Source organism: Anabrus simplex, chromosome 1 (assembly GCF_040414725.1).
Source record: "Anabrus simplex isolate iqAnaSimp1 chromosome 1, ASM4041472v1, whole genome shotgun sequence".
In the NCBI taxonomy this organism is placed as follows: Eukaryota; Metazoa; Arthropoda; class Insecta; order Orthoptera; family Tettigoniidae; genus Anabrus; species Anabrus simplex.
This window is the reverse complement of record NC_090265.1, coordinates 419,491,444-419,510,906: the sequence shown is the minus strand read 5'-3', so window position 1 is coordinate 419,510,906 and position 19,463 is coordinate 419,491,444. Positions and strand designations below refer to the sequence as shown.

General features: G+C 39.6%; 1 protein-coding gene across 1 annotated transcript in view; it reads right to left on the bottom strand.

Moving 5' to 3' along the window:
* Positions 1 to 19,463, bottom strand: part of LOC136866813 (hemolymph lipopolysaccharide-binding protein) — a 48,848-nt gene that overhangs the window by 28,980 nt on the left and 405 nt on the right. The window contains exons 2-4 of the mRNA XM_067143922.2: positions 11,104 to 11,235; positions 890 to 1,031; positions 738 to 809 (exon numbers count right to left, since the gene is read on the bottom strand). Of these exons, the coding sequence (XP_067000023.2) occupies positions 738 to 809; positions 890 to 1,031; positions 11,104 to 11,235 (346 nt within the window). The remainder of the gene's footprint in view (positions 1 to 737; positions 810 to 889; positions 1,032 to 11,103; positions 11,236 to 19,463) is intronic.

Here is a 19,463-nt window from a genome sequence, read left to right as displayed (position 1 = left end):
CACTAAACGAGTGGGCTTCATTATATGGGAGTTGAAGTTGTAGTTTTCCATAATTAAGGCCACGGCTACGTTTCCTGTTTGCAGTCCTACACCTTTCCAATCCCGGTGACTACAAAAACATATCAACGGCTCTTTTTCGGTGACGATAGCGTAGCAAAGTGCTAGGACAGGTTAGCTAGAAAGGAAGCGACTGTAGCCTTAACTAAGATGTGGAAATGGAAGACTACGGAAAACCTCCTTAGGCTATTGATGGTGGGGTTCGAACCTATCATATCCGGAATGCAAGCTCAGAGTTATGCGGCTTGTACCACGCCACCAACTTGCTGGATTCTATCTATTTAGTGCGATGTCAATACTTATCATCATCACCACCACTACCTTTTCCGGCTCCATGGCTACATGGTTAGAGTGCTGGCCTTTGGTGACAGGGGCTCCAGGTTCGATTACCGGCAGGGTCTGGAATTTTAACCATCATTGGTGAATTTGGCTGGCACGGGGGCTGGGTGTGTGTGTTGTCTTCGTCATCATTTCATCCTCACCACGACGCACAGGTCGCCTACGGGTGTCAAATCAAAAGACCTGCACCTGGCGAGCCGCACATGTCCTCGGACCTCCCGGCACTAAAAGCCATACGCCATTTATTTTTTTACCACCAGCTCAAAGTCTACAATGTCAGTATAGATCTACATTTGTAATTAATTTCATTTATCTCATCGAAATATGGACCGCTTGATTACCTGGTGTTGGTTCAGGAGAGGAGCTCATTGTTGAAACTTCGGTGTCCGGCTCGGCTGTTTCTGTGTTGTATTCTGTAACAGAATATCAAGGACATTTACAATTATTGGTATTTCAGCCTGTTATTATTCATCATGTGAATAATCTTTCATACCTGCTGTTTGACTCTCTGGGGTTGTATTCGCAGGTCTGTGAACCTGGGAGTTCTCGCATGCACACGTATCTGGTCTTCCAGCCATAGAGGCTGCTTCCTCACACTTGCCCCGAGATAAGCTCTCTTCTACGTCCAGATGCAACTTAGAAACAAAATAAGAAACTGTATATAATTCCCATGTGTATAAAAATGTTCATACGACTAGAAAATGTTCATACAACTACAGAAAGAAAGGGAAAGGAATTAGTTTCGATACTCTGTAGACAGATGTAAAACAAGTATCATAAACAGCTACAGTAGATATCGAGTATGTCGGTCGAATCCTCAGTTCTAAGACAGATTAGATCCCCAGTCGCTTCAACCATTAACTGTCACAGCCTAGCATCACTGAAGAGGTGTACTAGGGGAATGGGAGAGTGAACTAGTTTCCCGTTGCTTTCCTCATCGAGCCAGACCATGATATTGCCTATAAGTCTGACAAGCTCACTGAAATATATCCATTAACCGCCCCTATGAGTGAGTCTTTCACAACATTCATTCGAGGGATTGGCTGGGTAAATAATGGCATTTCTAGCATTGCTTATCCCTTAGTCACTTTCATATTGTCAAAGCGAAATACATAATATTGAGGCAGAGCTATGAAAGCGACATTCTTGCTTTAGCGCATACCAAAAGATAGGCCTACAGTGCAGTGTCAACGTTATATCTCATATCCGGCTCCATGGCTAAATGGTTAGCGTGCTGGCCTTTGGTCCAGGGGGTCCCTGGTTTGATTTCAGGCAGGGTCGGGGATTTTAACCTTCATTGGTTAATACCTATAGCTCTGGGATGGGGTATGTTAGCCGTCTTCATGATTACATATCGTCAGATGTAGGGCCCCATCCTCATAGACACGCAGATCACCTCTACGGCGTCAACTCGAAACTCTTCGGTGGCCACACGCCATTAGTTACTGTATTTCATTACAGATGGACCCGCACTGAAATATCGAGTACTCCGTAAAATTTAACGTATGGAAATCAACCTCCTTACAGGCCTATTTGCCCCAATTTTTTCTCTTGAATTCAAACATTATCTTCACATTGTGATCTGTTCTTAAAAAGACCACTCAAACTTGTTCTTCTATTAATGTCATTGCATGTCTTCCCTCCATTGACAGCTCGGAATATACCGCTTAGTCGAGCAGCTCGTCTCCTTACCCCCAAAGTCTTCCCAGGCCAAACTTTGTAACATTTCGATAACGCTACTCCTTTTTTTTTCAGAAATAGCTCAGAACAAACCGAGCTGCTCTTTTGTGTGTGCATTTTTTCCAGCTCTCGAATCAAGTAATCCTAGTTAGTGTTCCATATGCTGGAACCATATCGTAATTGTGATATGATCAGACAATTATATGCCCCCTCCTATACATCCTTGCTACACCCTCATCACTATATGAAGAGATCTGTTACTTTTATTTACAATCCCGTTCATGTGATCACACCAATGAAGATCTTTCCTTATATTAACACCTAGGTAGCCTACTTTCAAAGACCCCCGTGAGGGACCTTCAGCCCTTCAACGTAGTAATTAAAACTAAGAGGATAATAATGTTATTTGCTTTACGTCCGCTAAACTACTTTTATGGTTTTTCGGAGACGCCAAGGTGCCGGAATTTTGTCCCGCAGGAGTTATTTTACATGCCAGTAAATTTACCGACACGAGGCTGGCGTATTTGAGCACTTTCAAATACCACCGGACTGAGCCAGGATCGAACCTGCCAAGTTGGGATCAGAAGGCCAGCGCCTCAACCGTCTGAGCCACTCAGCCGGCAAAACCTGACTTTCCATCCCATTTGCCTTCCTGCTGTCCATCTCACAACATTGTCGAGGTCATCTCGCAGTTGTTCACAATCTTGTATCCTATTTATTGCTCCATATAGTATAACATCATCCGCAAAATGTCTTGTCTCTGATTCCAGTTATATTTTTGTTTTACAATGTGTTTACTTCGCACCGACACAGATAGGTCTTACAGCGACGATGGGATAGGAAAGGGCTTGGAGTAGGAAGGAAGCAGCCGAGGTCTTAATTAAGGTACAGCCCCAGCATTGCCTAGTGCGAACATGGGAAACCACAGATAAACATCTTTAGGGCCGCCGACAGTGGGGTTCGGATCCCTAACCGCACAGTCAACTCGCCCGGTATTTCAGTTCTTTACTTATATCATCTATATAAATAAAATTGTAGGGGGTCCGCTGTCTGTAATTTCTTTTGTTTTGCCAATTTTTCAGATATTTATCCGTTTTAGGTCAACTCAAGACCGAATCGGTGGTTTTTACGTTTCGTGTCTGTTTGTTTGTCTGTTTGTCTGTCTGTTTGTCTGTCTGTTTGTCTCTTCCACCATCACGTCGAAACGGCTGGATAGATCTCAACCAAACTTCATATTTAGAGTATACTCAACTCGGGGAAGGTTTCGATATGCATATCGTTTTAAAATCTTTGAATACACGGGGGGTTTATAGGAAAACCAGAATGGTTTTTCCATCATCACGTCGAAACGGCTGGATAGATCTCAACCAAACTTCATATTTAGAGTATACACATCCCAGGGAGGGTTTCGATATGCATATCATTTTAAAATCTTTGAATAGACGGGAGGTTTATAGGAAAACCAGAATGGTTTTCCTCCATTTTCTCTTATACTATTGATTTTCTGTAAACTTCGTTTACCGTACGTGAAACATCTCTTCATTATAAACAACTTTCCTTATGTTCATAATTTACCTTACTCTTCACATGACGGAGAAATTTACAATTTTCCGCTGGTATTATGGTCTGCATTGAGTGACCGACAGACCGACAACGAACTTACAGGTTACCATGGCAACGTCTCTGACTGCATGCCAGCAGGGAAGTAACGTATTGCCATTTTCCTCATCATGCCTTTAAATTCGTGGTTGTTCCTTGGGTAGAAGGCAAGAGAGGCGTCAATCGGCCTATCTGCGGGATATTGGCGGAATATCGTTGGATGTTATAACCGCCCTCGAATAGATTAAGTAATAACACCATTAGTCATCTTCTTATTATTTGTTTACCTAAAAATCACTGAACCTAAATTTCTCCTCTGTTACCGCTTTATTATATCCATAACTCACACTAGCATAATTTATTGAGGGGCATTTGATTTTCCAATACATTCACTTGTCATTTATATATTTGTCGTTATCCGGCTGTCCTCAGTTATAAGCCATTTTCTATTACTTTCAACCTTCTTAACTGTATTATTTCTTCCTTAATTACGCCGTATATATGCGAGTGCTACAAACTACTGGATGTATTTCCACCAAGACTCATATTTAGAATACACCTGTCCTTGATAGGTTTTAGGGCAAATATTGTTTCTAAATCCCTAAACTGACTGGGGGTTTATACGAAACCGAAACAGTGATTTTGCACTTCCACAAAATATACACAACCAAACTTAATGGAAATTTACCTACCTTGGTAGAAATCAATTTCTAAACTTTTTTTTCTCATGTGCATCATTTCGATACGAGGATTAATAAGGGAGATATAATTAACGGACCGTTTTTCTGTACAAGTCGCATCGGACTTGACTCACGAGCGGGTGCGTGTAAAGCGTATTCCTTAGAACTTGAAAACTACTGAAGACATTCGAACAAAAATTTATATTTAGCATCCACCTGTCCAAAGGTAGGTTTTAAACGTAAATAACATTTCATGTTCCGGAATGGACTGGCGGTTTATAGGGAACACAAATGGTAATATTACTCTTCCACAATATATACAGAACAAGACCAACCTGACTGGAAATCGACTAAACGTGATGGAATTCCACCTCTAAACCTTTTTCTTTTCAGGTGCATTTTTCGTCAGGAGGATTAATAAGGGAGATATCATGAATGGTCAGTTTTGCAGGTTAAGTCCAGCGGGCATAGCCCAAAAGGTGTTTTACATGGAGCAGATTCCTTATCTACATAAATCAAATCGTAACGACTGTGTGCCTCTACACTGACTATTTTGGCGAAATTTTCGTACAGCTTTCCGTTTAAGGGGTAATAATGACCATCTCCATAATTTTTGGTTTAGTTTCCTGAAAGTCCTAATTTTTACCCGCCTCGCCCAAAATCCACATTGAGGCATAATCTGCCAGAAGAAAAAGAAGATAATTAAAATTTGACAAAATTATACGTTTTAGCCTGTAACGAACGGAAAACATCCTAGATCATTAAATTTTTCACTTTTTATCCCCGAAGAATATCGAAATATGCAGGCAATTTTAATGATGGTGCAGACCTTCGGAAATTCCTATCACATAACGGATTGCACAATCTCCGTTCAATTTGGAATGATCTACAACCTTGGTCTTATGACTTTTTGCCATATCTGTATCCCTTTTACGTTTGATTTTTCTCTATTAATCGATGTTAAGTCAATTTGGAATTTTCATATACATAATTCATACTTTCAATTACTTATATGAAATACAGAATCATCAAACTCTTCACGAAAATTGGCCCACCCAGTAGCCATATGTGAGCCAAATGCTATGTATATAGCTGTCACATAATTATCCGAAAAGTAATGTAAGAATAGATGACATATCATAGGACCAGCCATTTAGGCCACTAAATCCGGCGTGTCTTATGGTATAATCCTTTGTCGATATGACGTACGTTAAGTAGTAGTTAATCTGTAAATGAAGGTCTTCAATATTGTAAACACGCATATACTTTCGTATGTCGATCTATATATATTCACTGATGTCGATTTTTAGCAATCGAGAAAGGGTGGGTCTGCTGTTGTAATCAGTACTCCCCACACCGACTTTGACTGGCAGTAGGAAAGGGTTCCTTCTCCAACTCCTGTGTAACTGTCATTAGTAAGGAAGGCCTACAATTGTAATGAATAGTTCCCTTCTCGATTTGAATTGCAGAAGGCAAGTGAGCATGCAGTTTTGTTTAAAACTCCCCTACCCGATTGTGTTTGGCAGTAGGCAAGGGTGCCCGCCATTATAAAGAAATGTCCTCATCTAAAATGTGACTGGCATTAGGCATAGTGGCCTGCTATTTTGATGGAAACTCACCAACTTGGTGTGACTGGTAGTAAGATGTCTGGCAGTAGGAAAATGGGCCTGACATTATAATGATAACGGCACAACTCAATTTTGACTGGTGGTAGAGAAGTTGCCTGCCATTATAATAAAATCTCCTCGACTGTAATCTGTTTGGAAGTAGGAAATGGGGCCTGCCATTGTAACGAACACTCCCAAATTGATTGTGAGCGCGCAGTAGGCAATGTGGCCTCCAATTATAATGTAAACTTCCAAACTTGATTGTAAATGGTAGTAGGCAAGTGAGCCTGCCGTCATATCACAAATCCGTAACAAACACTTTACATTGGAAACAACGTATGGGGACATCCCCATGCTCTTTCTCGGATAACGCTAAGAGACATGCAATTTTAAAACAATCTTATTTACTGCATGTACACTATTTACTTCGATATTCGAATACAATGCCGAATACCCTTAGCGAAGCACGGGTACATTTGCTAGTTTATATATAAAAATACGTAAAGTTTAAATGATACTGCCTTGACGAAACCCCCTCTTAATGAACACAGGAGCAGATAATGCTTCACCTAATTTAATTCTCTGAATTCTATATTCTAGAAAGTTGGAGAACTTGAACAAGGATGTATCTTCCGCATAAAAGGCATCAACTGGTTAACCAACCCCTTCGCTTGGTATTTGAATGGAAGAAACTACATAATTGAGTGATTTGCTTAGAATGAGTCTACAATGATTGAATGTAGCAAGACTGGAGTGGAAAGATTAAATCAAAAACAGGAAAAATCCATCTGCGGCCGAAACAACAGCAACAAAAAATTATATTACTACTAATAATAATAGAGTTTAAACAGTTTTCATTAAAATATAGCATGTACAATATGTGATTGTAAAAACGATGAAAAACAATCAATAAAGTACCTCATTAAATCCTGGGCGTTGGCGACGTAAATAATGCCCCCGCTAGGTCAAGGGCTACCGGAGTTTACTTCCGTACGGTTGTCTACCTTTTCTCTCGACGTCAGCACGTGGACTACGCATCCAAATGATGATCGCGCCTAACGCTCCATTTCACGGGATCCGGTGTTTCAACGGGGCTACACCGTCGGCAATAGCACAAACATGAATATGAAACATTTTATTTATAATTTTTTTATTATCTGAATTTACTCACTCCATTTTAGAGGAGCTTTCACTTTTCGTAAATATCAATTATCAAGGGATTGAACTCTGACATTATGGTTTTATTAACATGGCATATGATTATTCCTACTATTACTTGTTTATACGTCTTTTTCTTCTTTCTCCTCCACTTTCCTCACATCTGTGGTGTCGCAGGTTCGAACTGTGTAGCACATGTGGATTTGGCCATGTTTTAGGGCCAGATACCCTTCCTGACGCCAACCCTATATGGAGCGGTGTAATTACTATCGCGTGTTTGGCAGTGTACTGTGTTGATTGAATATGAAGGGGAAAGTGTTGGGACAAACACAAACATCCAGTCCCTGGGTCAGAAGAATTAATCAGATGCGATTAAAATCCCCGACCCGGCCGGGAATCGAACCCGCGATACTCTGAAGAGAAGGCCTCAACGCTGACCATTCAGCCAATGAGTCGGTCACTTGTTTATTCTAATAAACAATTATTATTTGCCCTCACTGTATTTGAAATACCTACATTTATAAACGAAATATTTTATGCATAAATAGGCTACAGTATTTTTGACATTCTGAATTTGTTGATTTTTTAACTCACTTTGGCGATACGTGTAACTAAACTTGCAACGATACAGAGAAGATTAGCGCGGTCGTTATGAAGGTACACTTAACAATGTTTCCTGTGAAAATTAAGACCACGGCAGAGTACATGCATATGCTATACAAGTGTTGATAACGCTGTCCGTATGTTGCTTTGGACCAACTTGGTCCTCCTAGAAAACGCTTTCGACGCCAGTACATATGCATAATAATTAAATATAGAATAAAAATAAATTAATAATGTTAATAAACTATTAAAAGCAATGATTGTTAGTTTCATCTCTCATGTAAAAATAACAGCTGTTGATCACAATGCCTTAAATCTATATATATAAAGTAGCTTGTCCTGACTGACTGACTGACTGACTGACTGACTGATTCATCATCGCCGAGCCAAAACTACTGGACATAAAGAAATGAAATTTTGGGGATATATTCATATTAAGATGTAGGTGCTCGCTAAGAGAGGATTTTTGGATATTCATTCGCTAAGGGGGTGAAAAGGGGGGTGAAATTTTAAAATGAGTGTATCTATATCTCAAAACTTTAAACGTTTACAGATGTAAAAATTGGTATTTAGAATCTTCTTTAAAAATAAGGAAACACGTATTTTTTTGTTTTCAGAAAATCCCAATAGGAGGGGTGAAAAGGGTGAAAATGGGGAAAAATGGGTTGAATGCCTTTGATCAGGATACCGCTACTTATATCTCAGAAACTGAAGATATTACAGACCTGAAAATTGGTACTTTTGATCTCTTTTAAAAATAAAGATACACGTATTCTTTTGTTTTTGGATAATCCAATTAATGGGAGGGTAAAAAGGGGGTGAATTTTTAAAATGAGTGAATCTATATCTCCAAACTTTTAAAGTTTGTAGATGTAAAAAATTGGTATTTAGAATCTTCATTAAAAATAAAGAAACACGTATTTTTTTGTTTTCGGAAAATCGCAATAGGAATCGTGAAAAGGGGTGAAAAAGGGGTTGAATGCTTTTAATGAGGCTACTTATATCTCAGAACCTGAAGATATTATAGACCTGAAAATTGGTGTTTGGGATCTCTTTTAAAAATAAAGAAACACGTGTTTTTTTGTTTTTGGAAAATCCAATTAATGGGGGGTAAAAAGGGGGTGATTTTTTAAAATGAGTGTATCTATATCTCAAAACTTTTAAAGTGTATGGATGTAAAAATTGGTATTTAGAATCTCCTTTAAAAATAAAGAAACACGTATTCTTTTGTTTTCGGAAAATCCCAATAGAAAGGGTGTAAAAGGGTGAATAATGGGTTGAATGGCTTTAATGAGGCTACTTATATTTCAGAACTTGAAGATATTACAGACCTGAAAATTGGTATTTTGTATCTACTTGAAAAGTAAAGACAAACGTATTTTTTCGTTTTTGTAAAATCCAAATATTGGGGGGTGGGGGTGAAAAGGGGGGTGAATTTTTAAAAATGAGTGTGTCTACATCTTAAAACTTTAAAATTTACATATGTAAAAATTGGTAGTTAGAATCTCCTCTAAAAATAAAGGAACACGTATTTTTTCCCCCTGTAAATCCTAATAGGAGGGGTGTAAAAGGGTGAAAAATGGGTTGAATGCCTTTGATGAGGATACTTATATTTCAGAACCTGAAGATATTACAGAAGTGAAAATTTGTATATGGGACCTCCTTTAAAAATAAAGAAACACGTATTTTTTAGTTTTTGGAAAATCCAATTAATGGCTGTTAAACAGGAGTGACAAATTGGGGTGAATTTTTTGAAAGACTATATCTACAGAATATCTTGCAAGCGTAAAATGTTACAGACGTAAAAAGGGGGTGTTTGGAATCTCCTGTAAATGTAAGGAAACATAGGTGATTTGTTTTTGGAAACTCCACTTAAGGGGAACTCAAAAGGGGTGAAATTTTAAAATGAGAATTTTTACAGTATATCTAAAAAAACTTAACATGTTACAGTAGTGAAAAATGGTATTTTTTTATCTCTATTAAACATAACGAATCGTGTATTTTTAGTTTTCGGAAATACCACTTGGGTGGTGGGGGGTGGGTAAAAGTGACTGAAAATGGTGTTGAATTCTTTTAATTAGGCTACTGATATCTCAAAAATGAAGATATTACAGACGTGAAATTTGATATTTGCAATCTGCTTTAAAAGTAAAGAAAGACGTATTCTCGGAAAATCCAATGAAAGGGGGGGGGTGAAAGAATTGAAAATTTAATTGACTTAATTGTATGAGAATGCATACATCTAATAAAAACTAAAGTTGTTACAGACGTGAAAATTCGTATTTCGATCTCCTTTAAAAACAAATAAAAACGCGTTTTGGTGGGGAAACCATCTTGGAGGGTGGGAGTGTAAAGGAGTTGAATTCCTTTCATGAGGACACATAAATCAAAAACTGAAGAAGTTAGAGTCGTGATAATTGGTATTTAGAAGATCTTTTACTATTAAAGAAACAAGTATTTTTTGCGGGAAAATTCACTTGGGGGGGGGGGTGATTAGTGTGAAATGAAGTGAAAAAAGTAAATTATTTTTATGGGAATACTTATATCTCAAAACTGAAGGCAATAGACGTGAACATTGGTGTTTGGAATCACCTTTAAACATAAAGAAACAAGCCTTCTTTTATTTATTTTTTGGCGGGGTGGCGGTAAATAAACTTAACGGCGGTGGGGTGTAGAAGGAGGCGAGACCTATTGATTTTACTGTTCTTAATGTACTTACAAGTATCCTCCGTTGCTCAGGCGGCAGCGCGCCGGCCTCTCACAGCTGGGTTCCGTGGTTCAAATCCCGGTCACTCCATGTGACATTCGTGCTGGAAAAAACGGAGGCGGGACAGGTTTTTCTCCGGATACTCCGGTTTTCCCTGTCATCAGCCATTCCAGCAACACATAATATTAATAATAATAATAATGTTCCGGACCGTCGTCAAATGTGCGGACCGCGCTGGAAACGGCTCCTGGACGGGTAATGACTAAGAATGCAGTCCGGCCGCGGGTTCAGTGCCGCCAAAGCACAAATATGACACCACGCCGGATCTTCTGAAGGATTTTATACATATTAAAATGACTATAGGAAAAGATGGCAAAGATTTACGGACCCAACTGACCGGGAGGAATACCTCAGCCTAGCCCGGGAAGTACGAAATCGATTCCTGGAAAGGAAGATTGAAAAATGGGAGGAAACATGGCGTAATCTAATAGAAAACGAGTCAGATCGGGAATATTGGTGGATTCTCGCTGAAAACGTGTCAGATCGCGAATTTCGGCGGATTATATATCTAAAACAATAAGCATTCAATTACAAATTTCAGTATAATACCGTAGCGAAGCACGGGTACCTTGCTAGTACCTTATAATTATGAAATACAGGAATTGACACTTACAGCAACTTCCCAGTGAGCCGTGACGTTCTGCTGGCTGTTGACAGAACAGTTGAATCTAGCTGTATGAATCCGGGATTGCATTTCATTAGGGATTAGTCCGGTACACAGCAAAATGAAGAAATACTTCCTCACCTAGAAGATGAAAAGTAGGCCACGTCATAATAGATACATTTAAAACAGTCCTTTGCACTTTTTTTTTATCATTGCATTGCTTTATGTGGGGAAAGCCCATGTGGCCCAACCTAGCGGGTCAAACGTGTTCTTAGCCGTGTTCATAGCATATTACACATCCAACTCGTTGGCTGAATGGTCACCGTACTGGCCTTCGGTTCAGAGGGTCCCGGGTTCGATTCCCGGCCGGGTTGAGGATTTTAACCTCCATTGGTTAATTCCAATGGCTCGGGGCCTGGCCGTTTTGTGCTGTCCCCAACATCCCTGCAACTCACACACCACACATAACACAATCCTCCACCACAATAACACGCAGTTACCTACACATGGCAGATGCCGCCAACCCTCATCGGAGGGTCTTCCTTACAAGGGCTGCACCCGGCTAGAATTAGCCACAGGAAATTATTATTATTAGCATATTACATGTCCTATTATTTAGCAACGGGATCTGTTGAGCGGGACTCCTTAAGGAATCTGACATTATACAAAGGGGCTACTTACCTCAGGCGACACATCTGAAATTCAGTCAACCTAAAGTACCGCCATTCTCTGCTCCATTAGTCCAAGTGAATAGCACGAATCAAAAGTTGCTTCTTTCCTAATCCTCAAAAAAAGTTAACTAGTGCCAGGACTATGTAGAAGCCACGGCGTAGAATACGTCGCACCGGTGTGAGGTGTAGTACGTATTAGAAATATCGAATGTGCAGAGTTAAGGTTTAGAAGGATTTATTTTTTTCTGATTGGGCTCTCCGCTTACGAATGCTGTGTAATCGCACTCCATAGACTCAATTATATCTTTCGCGTATTTCCGGATTTATCTATTTACGTAGGCAAGATTGGAGTAGTAAGTAAAGGTCTACTCGGTTGCGGCTTGTGGCGTTCGGCCACCTCAGCTTCCTTACGTCGTATGCAGGCTCAGAAAAATAACTGTAGAAGTTTCTCTCATGTACACTTCTCTCAGAAAAAATGAACCAATGGATATAATGATTTTTGTGGTCAATGGTGGTAAAAGTACAAAAGGAAACTAACTAACTGGGCTGAATTACGTTTACCTGAGAACTGTTCATGGAATTAAATTTTTTCAACATTTAATCCATTTTTATGATTCTGGTACTTGGTTGATAATCTGCTGACCATTAATTCACCAGCGTTGCCGAGGGTGCGTCCGATTGTATTCGAAGAGTTCGAAGGAATACTGACCACCTCCCTTAAGGAACTTTCAGTTCACTATGAGATGAATCACTTTAAACCAAATTCAAGTAAAGCACAGGTGTTTGATTTTCATTAAATCAGAACAGAACCCGGAAGAAATTGAAGGTTAGGTAGAGACAACAGAAGCTTAAACATTGTAACACACCAAAATATCTGGGTGTGAAACTGGACAGAGTCTTATCTTTCAGACAGTATTACAATGACACCAAGCAGAAGGATTGCGCAAGGAATATTATCATTCGGAAACTGACAGGCATATCATGAGGAACATAACCTTATGGTCTCAGCTCATCAGCTATAGCACTTAGTTTCTCAGCAGCAACAGCAGAATACTCAGCACCTGTTTGAAGGAATTCTACTCATGCAAAGCAAGTGGATGTCTGTATTAATGATTTGGTGCACTAAGATGCTTAAAACCAACCCCCACTGAAAAACTATACACTTTGAACAGGAACAGCGCCACCTGCAATAAGAAGACATGTCGGAACCAAAGCGCAACACCTGAAACACACCTCTCACACGCCGTCCCTTGTTCGGACACCAGACGCAACCAACCAGACTAAGGTGAAGGAAAGGCGGTATCCAGTCAACACAACCACTGACTGTTTCACCTGGATATCGTCGATTGTCACAGGAGATCCTGAAGGCTGTCCGACTCATTGACTGAACGGTCAGCATTAAGGCATTCGGTTCAGACGGCCCCGGGTTCGATTCCCAGCCGGGTCGGGAGTTTTATTCACCTCTGATTAATTCTTCTGGCCCGGGAACTGGATGTTTGTGTTTGTCCCAACACTTTCCTCTTCATATTAACACAACAAACTACACTACCAATAACCACAGAAACACGCAATAGCGATTACATCCCTCTATATAGGGTCGGCGTCAGGAAGGGCATCCGGCCGTAAAACAGGGCCAAATCCACATGTGCGACACAGTTCGCGCCTACGACCCTACAGAGTTGGGAAAAACGGTAGTAGAAGAAGAAGAAGAAGAAGAAGAAGATCCTGGAGGAAATATGTCTAGTCTATTCACCACAAATGTTTACGTGAATTCCTGAGATTTGAACCTAGGGTACAATGTTCTAAAGTCATTTTTAACGTCTGAGAGGTGATAGTACCGGAATACTACTACTACTACTACTACTACTAATAATAATAATAATAATAATATTAATAATCGTCCATCTCCTTGACTGAATGGTCGGCGTACTGGTCTTCGGTTCAGAGAACCTCGGGTTCGATTCGCAGCCAGGCCATTGATTTTAACCGTGTTTGTTTGGTTCCTCCAGCTCTTGGGATGGGTATTTCTTTTAATCTCAATAGAAACCTTCATTTACGTACAACACATAACACTAGAAACCTCCACGAAGAAACGTTATAATGAAACATTCCACCTTTGGCGTCTGGAAAGCCGTAAGAACGGCACATTAGTGCCGATCCCGTGTAGTTAGGAAAACGCCAAGAATACGAATAAGAATAAACCAAACCAAACCCCATGGCACTACAGCCTTTGAAGGGCCTTGGCCTACCAAGCGACGGCTGCTCAGCCCGAAGGGCCTGCAGATTACGAGGTGTCGTGTGGTCAGCACGATGAATCCTCTCGGCCGTTATTCTTGGCTTTCTAGACCTAATAATAATAATAATAATAATAATAATAATAATAATAATAATAATAATAATAATAATGTTGTAACAGATATCAAAAGGAGCTCAACAATGTATGAATAAGGTAGTTTTTATTAGACTCACAGAGAAGACAGTGACGTGAGTAGATTTTATAAACCGAGCTCGATAGCTGCAGTCGCTTAAGTGCGGCCAGTATCCAGTATTCGGGAGATGGTAGGTTCGAACCCCACTGTCGGCAGCCCTGAAAATTGTTTTCCATTTTCACACCAGGCAAATGCTGGGGCTGTACCTTAATTAAGGCCACGGCCGATTCTTTCCCACTCCTAGCCCTTGTAATTCGAGAATCAGAATTACTATTTTATGAGTGCATTCATCATGTGAAGGAAGTGGTCACGGTGAGGTACTGAGTGATGAAGTGATAGTAGAATTATTGAAAACTTTAGTTCTTGGCGATCGACGTCTCCCCTCTTGAGACGTTTGTATTAATGTGTTTCAGAGTTGAATTCATATGTACCGAGCATGTTTGCTGTTACGGCCGCGTAGTTGTGAGCTTCATTCGGGAGATTGTGGTTTCGAAGCCCACTACTGAAAGCCCTGAAGAAGGTTTTCAATGGTTTCCCAGTTTCACACCAGGCAAATGCTGTCACTGTACTTTCATTTTAAAGACACGGCAGCTTCCTTCCCTCTTTTAGCTCTTTTCTATCCTATCGTCAGTGACAACATGCCTGAGTTAGAGCGAGTTAAACCAGTACCAAATAACATGCAAATGCATATACAGTAGTTGGTGATAACGACAGCGTTATATCCTATCAGTCGAAAGAGGTAAAACTATTTATAGAACAAAACGTAATAAGGCTTATTTTATATTGCATATTGGCTCAAGAGAGAGAACCTATGATATAACATGACATGACATGACATGACGTGATATGATATGATATGATATGATATGATATGATATGATATGATATGATATGATATGATATGATATGATATGATATGATATGATATGATATGATATGATATGATATGATATGATATGATATGATATGATATGATATGATGTGATGTGACGTGACGTGACGTGACGTGACGTGACGTGACGTGACGTGACGTGACGTGACGTGACATGACATGACATGACATGACATGACATGACATGACATGATATGATATGATATGATATGATATGATATGATATGATATGATATGATATTATAATCTAAAATATTCACCTCCCATGTAGTTATAAAATTCTCCGGATACCCAAAACAAGCATTATACCGATAGATCCAATTCTTTCTGAAAAAGTGCTCCTACGGGGAACTCACACGATACCATGCGCTTATTCTTTATGTTTATTTTATGACTGTACACACATCTTTAAAGCTTGATATTGAAGTAAAAAACGTATGTGCAACGTAAGGTTGGTAAAGAGAGGGGAGAGCTGCGAGGGAAATTTCTGGCAGCTATTTCAGAATGTCACTGACAGAAGGGGAGAGTAAGGACTTTGTCTTGACGCAAAATAACAAATACAATTTTATTTTTAAATGTTCGACAACAGAGATATTAAAATTATTTGGTTCTTAGAAAACCCTAATCCTAACTGGTGGTTAAGTAACATTATATACGAGGTAGATATCGGTGGACAAGTTCTAATCCTAACTGGTGGTTAAGATAACGTTATATACGAGGTAGATGTCGGTGGCCAAGTTCTAATCCTAACTGGTGGTTAAAATAACGCTTCATACGAGGTAGATATCGGTGGCCAAGTTCTAATCCTAACTGGTGGTTAACATAACGTCATATATGAGGTAGATATCGGTGGCCAAGTTCTAATCGTAATTGGTGGTTAAAACAACGTTATATACAAGGTTGATTTCGGTGGCCAAGTTCTAATCCTAACTGGTGGTTAAAACAACGTTATATACAAGGTTGATTTCGGTGGCCAAGTTCTAATCCTAACTGGTGGTTAAGATAACGTTATATACGAGGTAGATGTCGGTGGCCAAGTTCTAATCCTAACTGGTGGTTAAAATAACGCTTCATACGAGGTAGATATCGGTGGCCAAGTTCTAATCCTAACTGGTGGTTAACATAACGTCATATATGAGGTAGATGTCGGTGGCCAAGTTCTAATCGTAATTGGTGGTTAAAACAACGTTATATACAAGGTTGATTTCGGTGGCCAAGTTCTAATCCTAACTGGTGGTTAAAATAACGTTATAGGCTATACGAGGTACATACAGGCGGCAAAGTTCTAAACTAAAGGTTAAAATAACGTTATATACGATGTAGATATAGGTTGCCAAGTTTTAATTCTAACTGGTGGTTAAAATAACGTTATATATGAGGTAGATGTCGGCGGCCAAGTTCTAAACCTAACTGGTGGTTAAAGTAACGTTATATACGAGGTAGATATAGGTGTCCAAGTTCTAATTCTAACTGGTGGTTAAAATAACGTTATATACGAGGTACATATAGGTGTCCAAGTTCTAATCCTAACTGGTGGTTAAAATAACATTATATATGAGGTACATATAGGTGTCCAATTTCTAATCCTAACTGGTGGTTAAAATAACGTTATATACGAGGTACATATAGGTGTCCAAGTTCTAATCCTAACTGGTGGTTAAAATAACGTTACATATGAGGTACATATAGGTGTCCAAGTTCTAATCCTAACTGGTGGTTAAAATAACGTTATATACGAGGTACATATAGGTGGCCAAGTTCTGATACCATGTACCCGACAAGGTTTTTCCTATCCATAATGTTCCTTAAGACTGGTCACTTCTACCAGCCACACATGGGTATGCAGTCTATCAGAACAATTTTCGTTGTGTTAATTTTCCTAAAGGTATATGTAAATGAAAATGAACCTTAAATACATTATATGTACGAGTGCGTGAATACGTCATGCAAACATACATTCCCAAAGTACGCTAATGTTCATTTTTCCCTACATACTAGCATAGGAAAATTTGCCAACAAAAATTGTTCTGATGGACTGCATATCTATATGTGGCTGGGAGACTTGACCAGTCTTAAGGAACATAATGAATAGAACAGCATTATCAAATACATGTTATTAAAACTAAGCTATCGATATGTTTGTCGTATTAAGCAAGGCTGAGAAATACTTTCCTCATGACGAATACCACGACACTCATGCTCAATTTAGGAATAGGCAGGAGTGTTAAGCCCTGCCAGCATGTGCTGGTTCTATGGGCAATCTAATCCGAAATCGCCAGGATTCGAACCCGGAACATTCAGGTTTGGAGTGGTATGGCTGAGCCAGCATCCGCAATCCCTCTGATACTATCAAACTCTCATAGTTCAGACTGAGAGAGGTCGAAGAAATGCTAGAGAACCACGAAATATCACCATATTACGTACATGACCTTATGTATATTATATGTAATGCCTCGTACACTTACACTAAACAATCCAGTAATCAGACACAATAATGGGAATTTTAATCATCTCCACCTACCATCAAGGGTTCACACTATCCAGCCTTCTGTAGTCAACTCCTGGGCTCTTTGGAGTAAGCTGATTTTAATGGTGCGGCCTGTGGCCTAATTTACTTCTATACCTCTTATCTTCAAATCGTTAGAAACTGAGTCTAACCATCGTCGTCTTGGTCTTCCTCTACTTCTCTTACCCTCCACACGGAGTACATTATTCTCCCAGTTAACCTATCCTCCTCCATTCGCCTCACATGACCCAACCATCGAAACCGGTTTATGCGTACAGATTCATCCATCGAGTTCATTCCTAAATTAGCCCTTATCTCCTCATTCCGAGTACTCTCCTGCATTCCTCCCACCTGTTTGTATCAGCAATCATTCTCGCTACTTTCATGTCTGTTACTTCTAATTACGAATAAGATATCCTGAGTAAACCCAGCTTTCGCTCCCGTAAAGGAAAGTTGGTCTGAAACAGACCGATATAAAGATAGTTTCGTCTGGGAGCTGACTTCCTTCTTACTACACCTTGATTCAATCTCACTAACTATATTACCATCCTGGGAGAACACACAACCTAAATACTTGAAATTATAGACCAGTTCTAGCTTTATATCACCAAATTGGCATTAAATTCTGTTGAATTTCTTACCTACTGACAACAATTTAGTCATTGAAAGGCTAATTTTCAAAACATACTCATTGCACCTATTTTCAAGTTCCAAAATATTTGACTGCAGGTTTTCGTCACAATCTGCCATTAACACCAAGTCGTTAGCATAGGCCAGACTTTTTACTAAATCTCCACCTAACTGAATCCCTCCCTGCGATTTTATACCTTTCAGCAGATGATCCATGTAAACTACGAACAGCAAAGGGGGAATGATTACGGCTTGTGTAACCCCTGTAAGCACCCTGAACCAAGAACTCATTCTACCATCAATTTTCACTGAACCCCAATTGTCAACATAAATGCCTTTGAATGATTTGAATAATCTACTTTATTTCCATAGTCCCCCAGTATGGCGAACATCTTTTCCCTCGGTACCCTGTCATATGCTTTCTCTAGATCTACGAAACATAAACACAACTGCCTATTCCTCTCGTAGCCTTTTTCAATTACCTGGCGCGTACTGAAAATCTAATCCTGACAGCCCCTCTGTGGGCTGAAACCACACTGGTTTTCATCCAACTTCCTCTCAACTACTGATCGCACCCTCCCTTCCAAGATGTGATGCCTCGATAGTTGTTGCATACCTTCTTGTTCCCTTGCTTATACGTAGGTGCAATTACTGATTTTGTCCAATCTGAAGGTACCTTAACAACACTCCATGCTAATCTTACTACTCTATGAAGCCATTTCATCCCTGCTTTCTCACTATACTTCACCATTTCAGGTCTAATTTCATCTATTCCTGCTGCCTTATGACGATGGAGTTCATCCTTTCCACTTCCTCCCCGTGAGCTTGGCTGTTCGCAACACCACCAGAAAGATTTCTTTTTACGTTGAGAAGATGTTCAAAATATCCCCTGGGATCTATTATGAGTTCATCTGAATTACTCAAAGCGCTGTTCATTCCCTTTTTCTCTCCCTTCTTAAGATTCTTTATTACTGTCCAGAAAGGTTTCCCTGCTGCTTGACCTAGCCTTTCCACGTTATTACCAAAATCTTCCCCCGACTTCTTTTTGGATTCAGGAACTATTTGTTTTGCTCTGTTTCTTTCATCTACGTATTATTATTATTATTATTATTATTATTATTATTATTATTATTATTATTATTATTATTATTATTTCCGTTTCTATTTTGCAGTGGTTAGTGTGATTAATTGCCACCCCCGGAGGTCGGGGTTCGATTCCCGACTCTGCCACGAAATTTGAA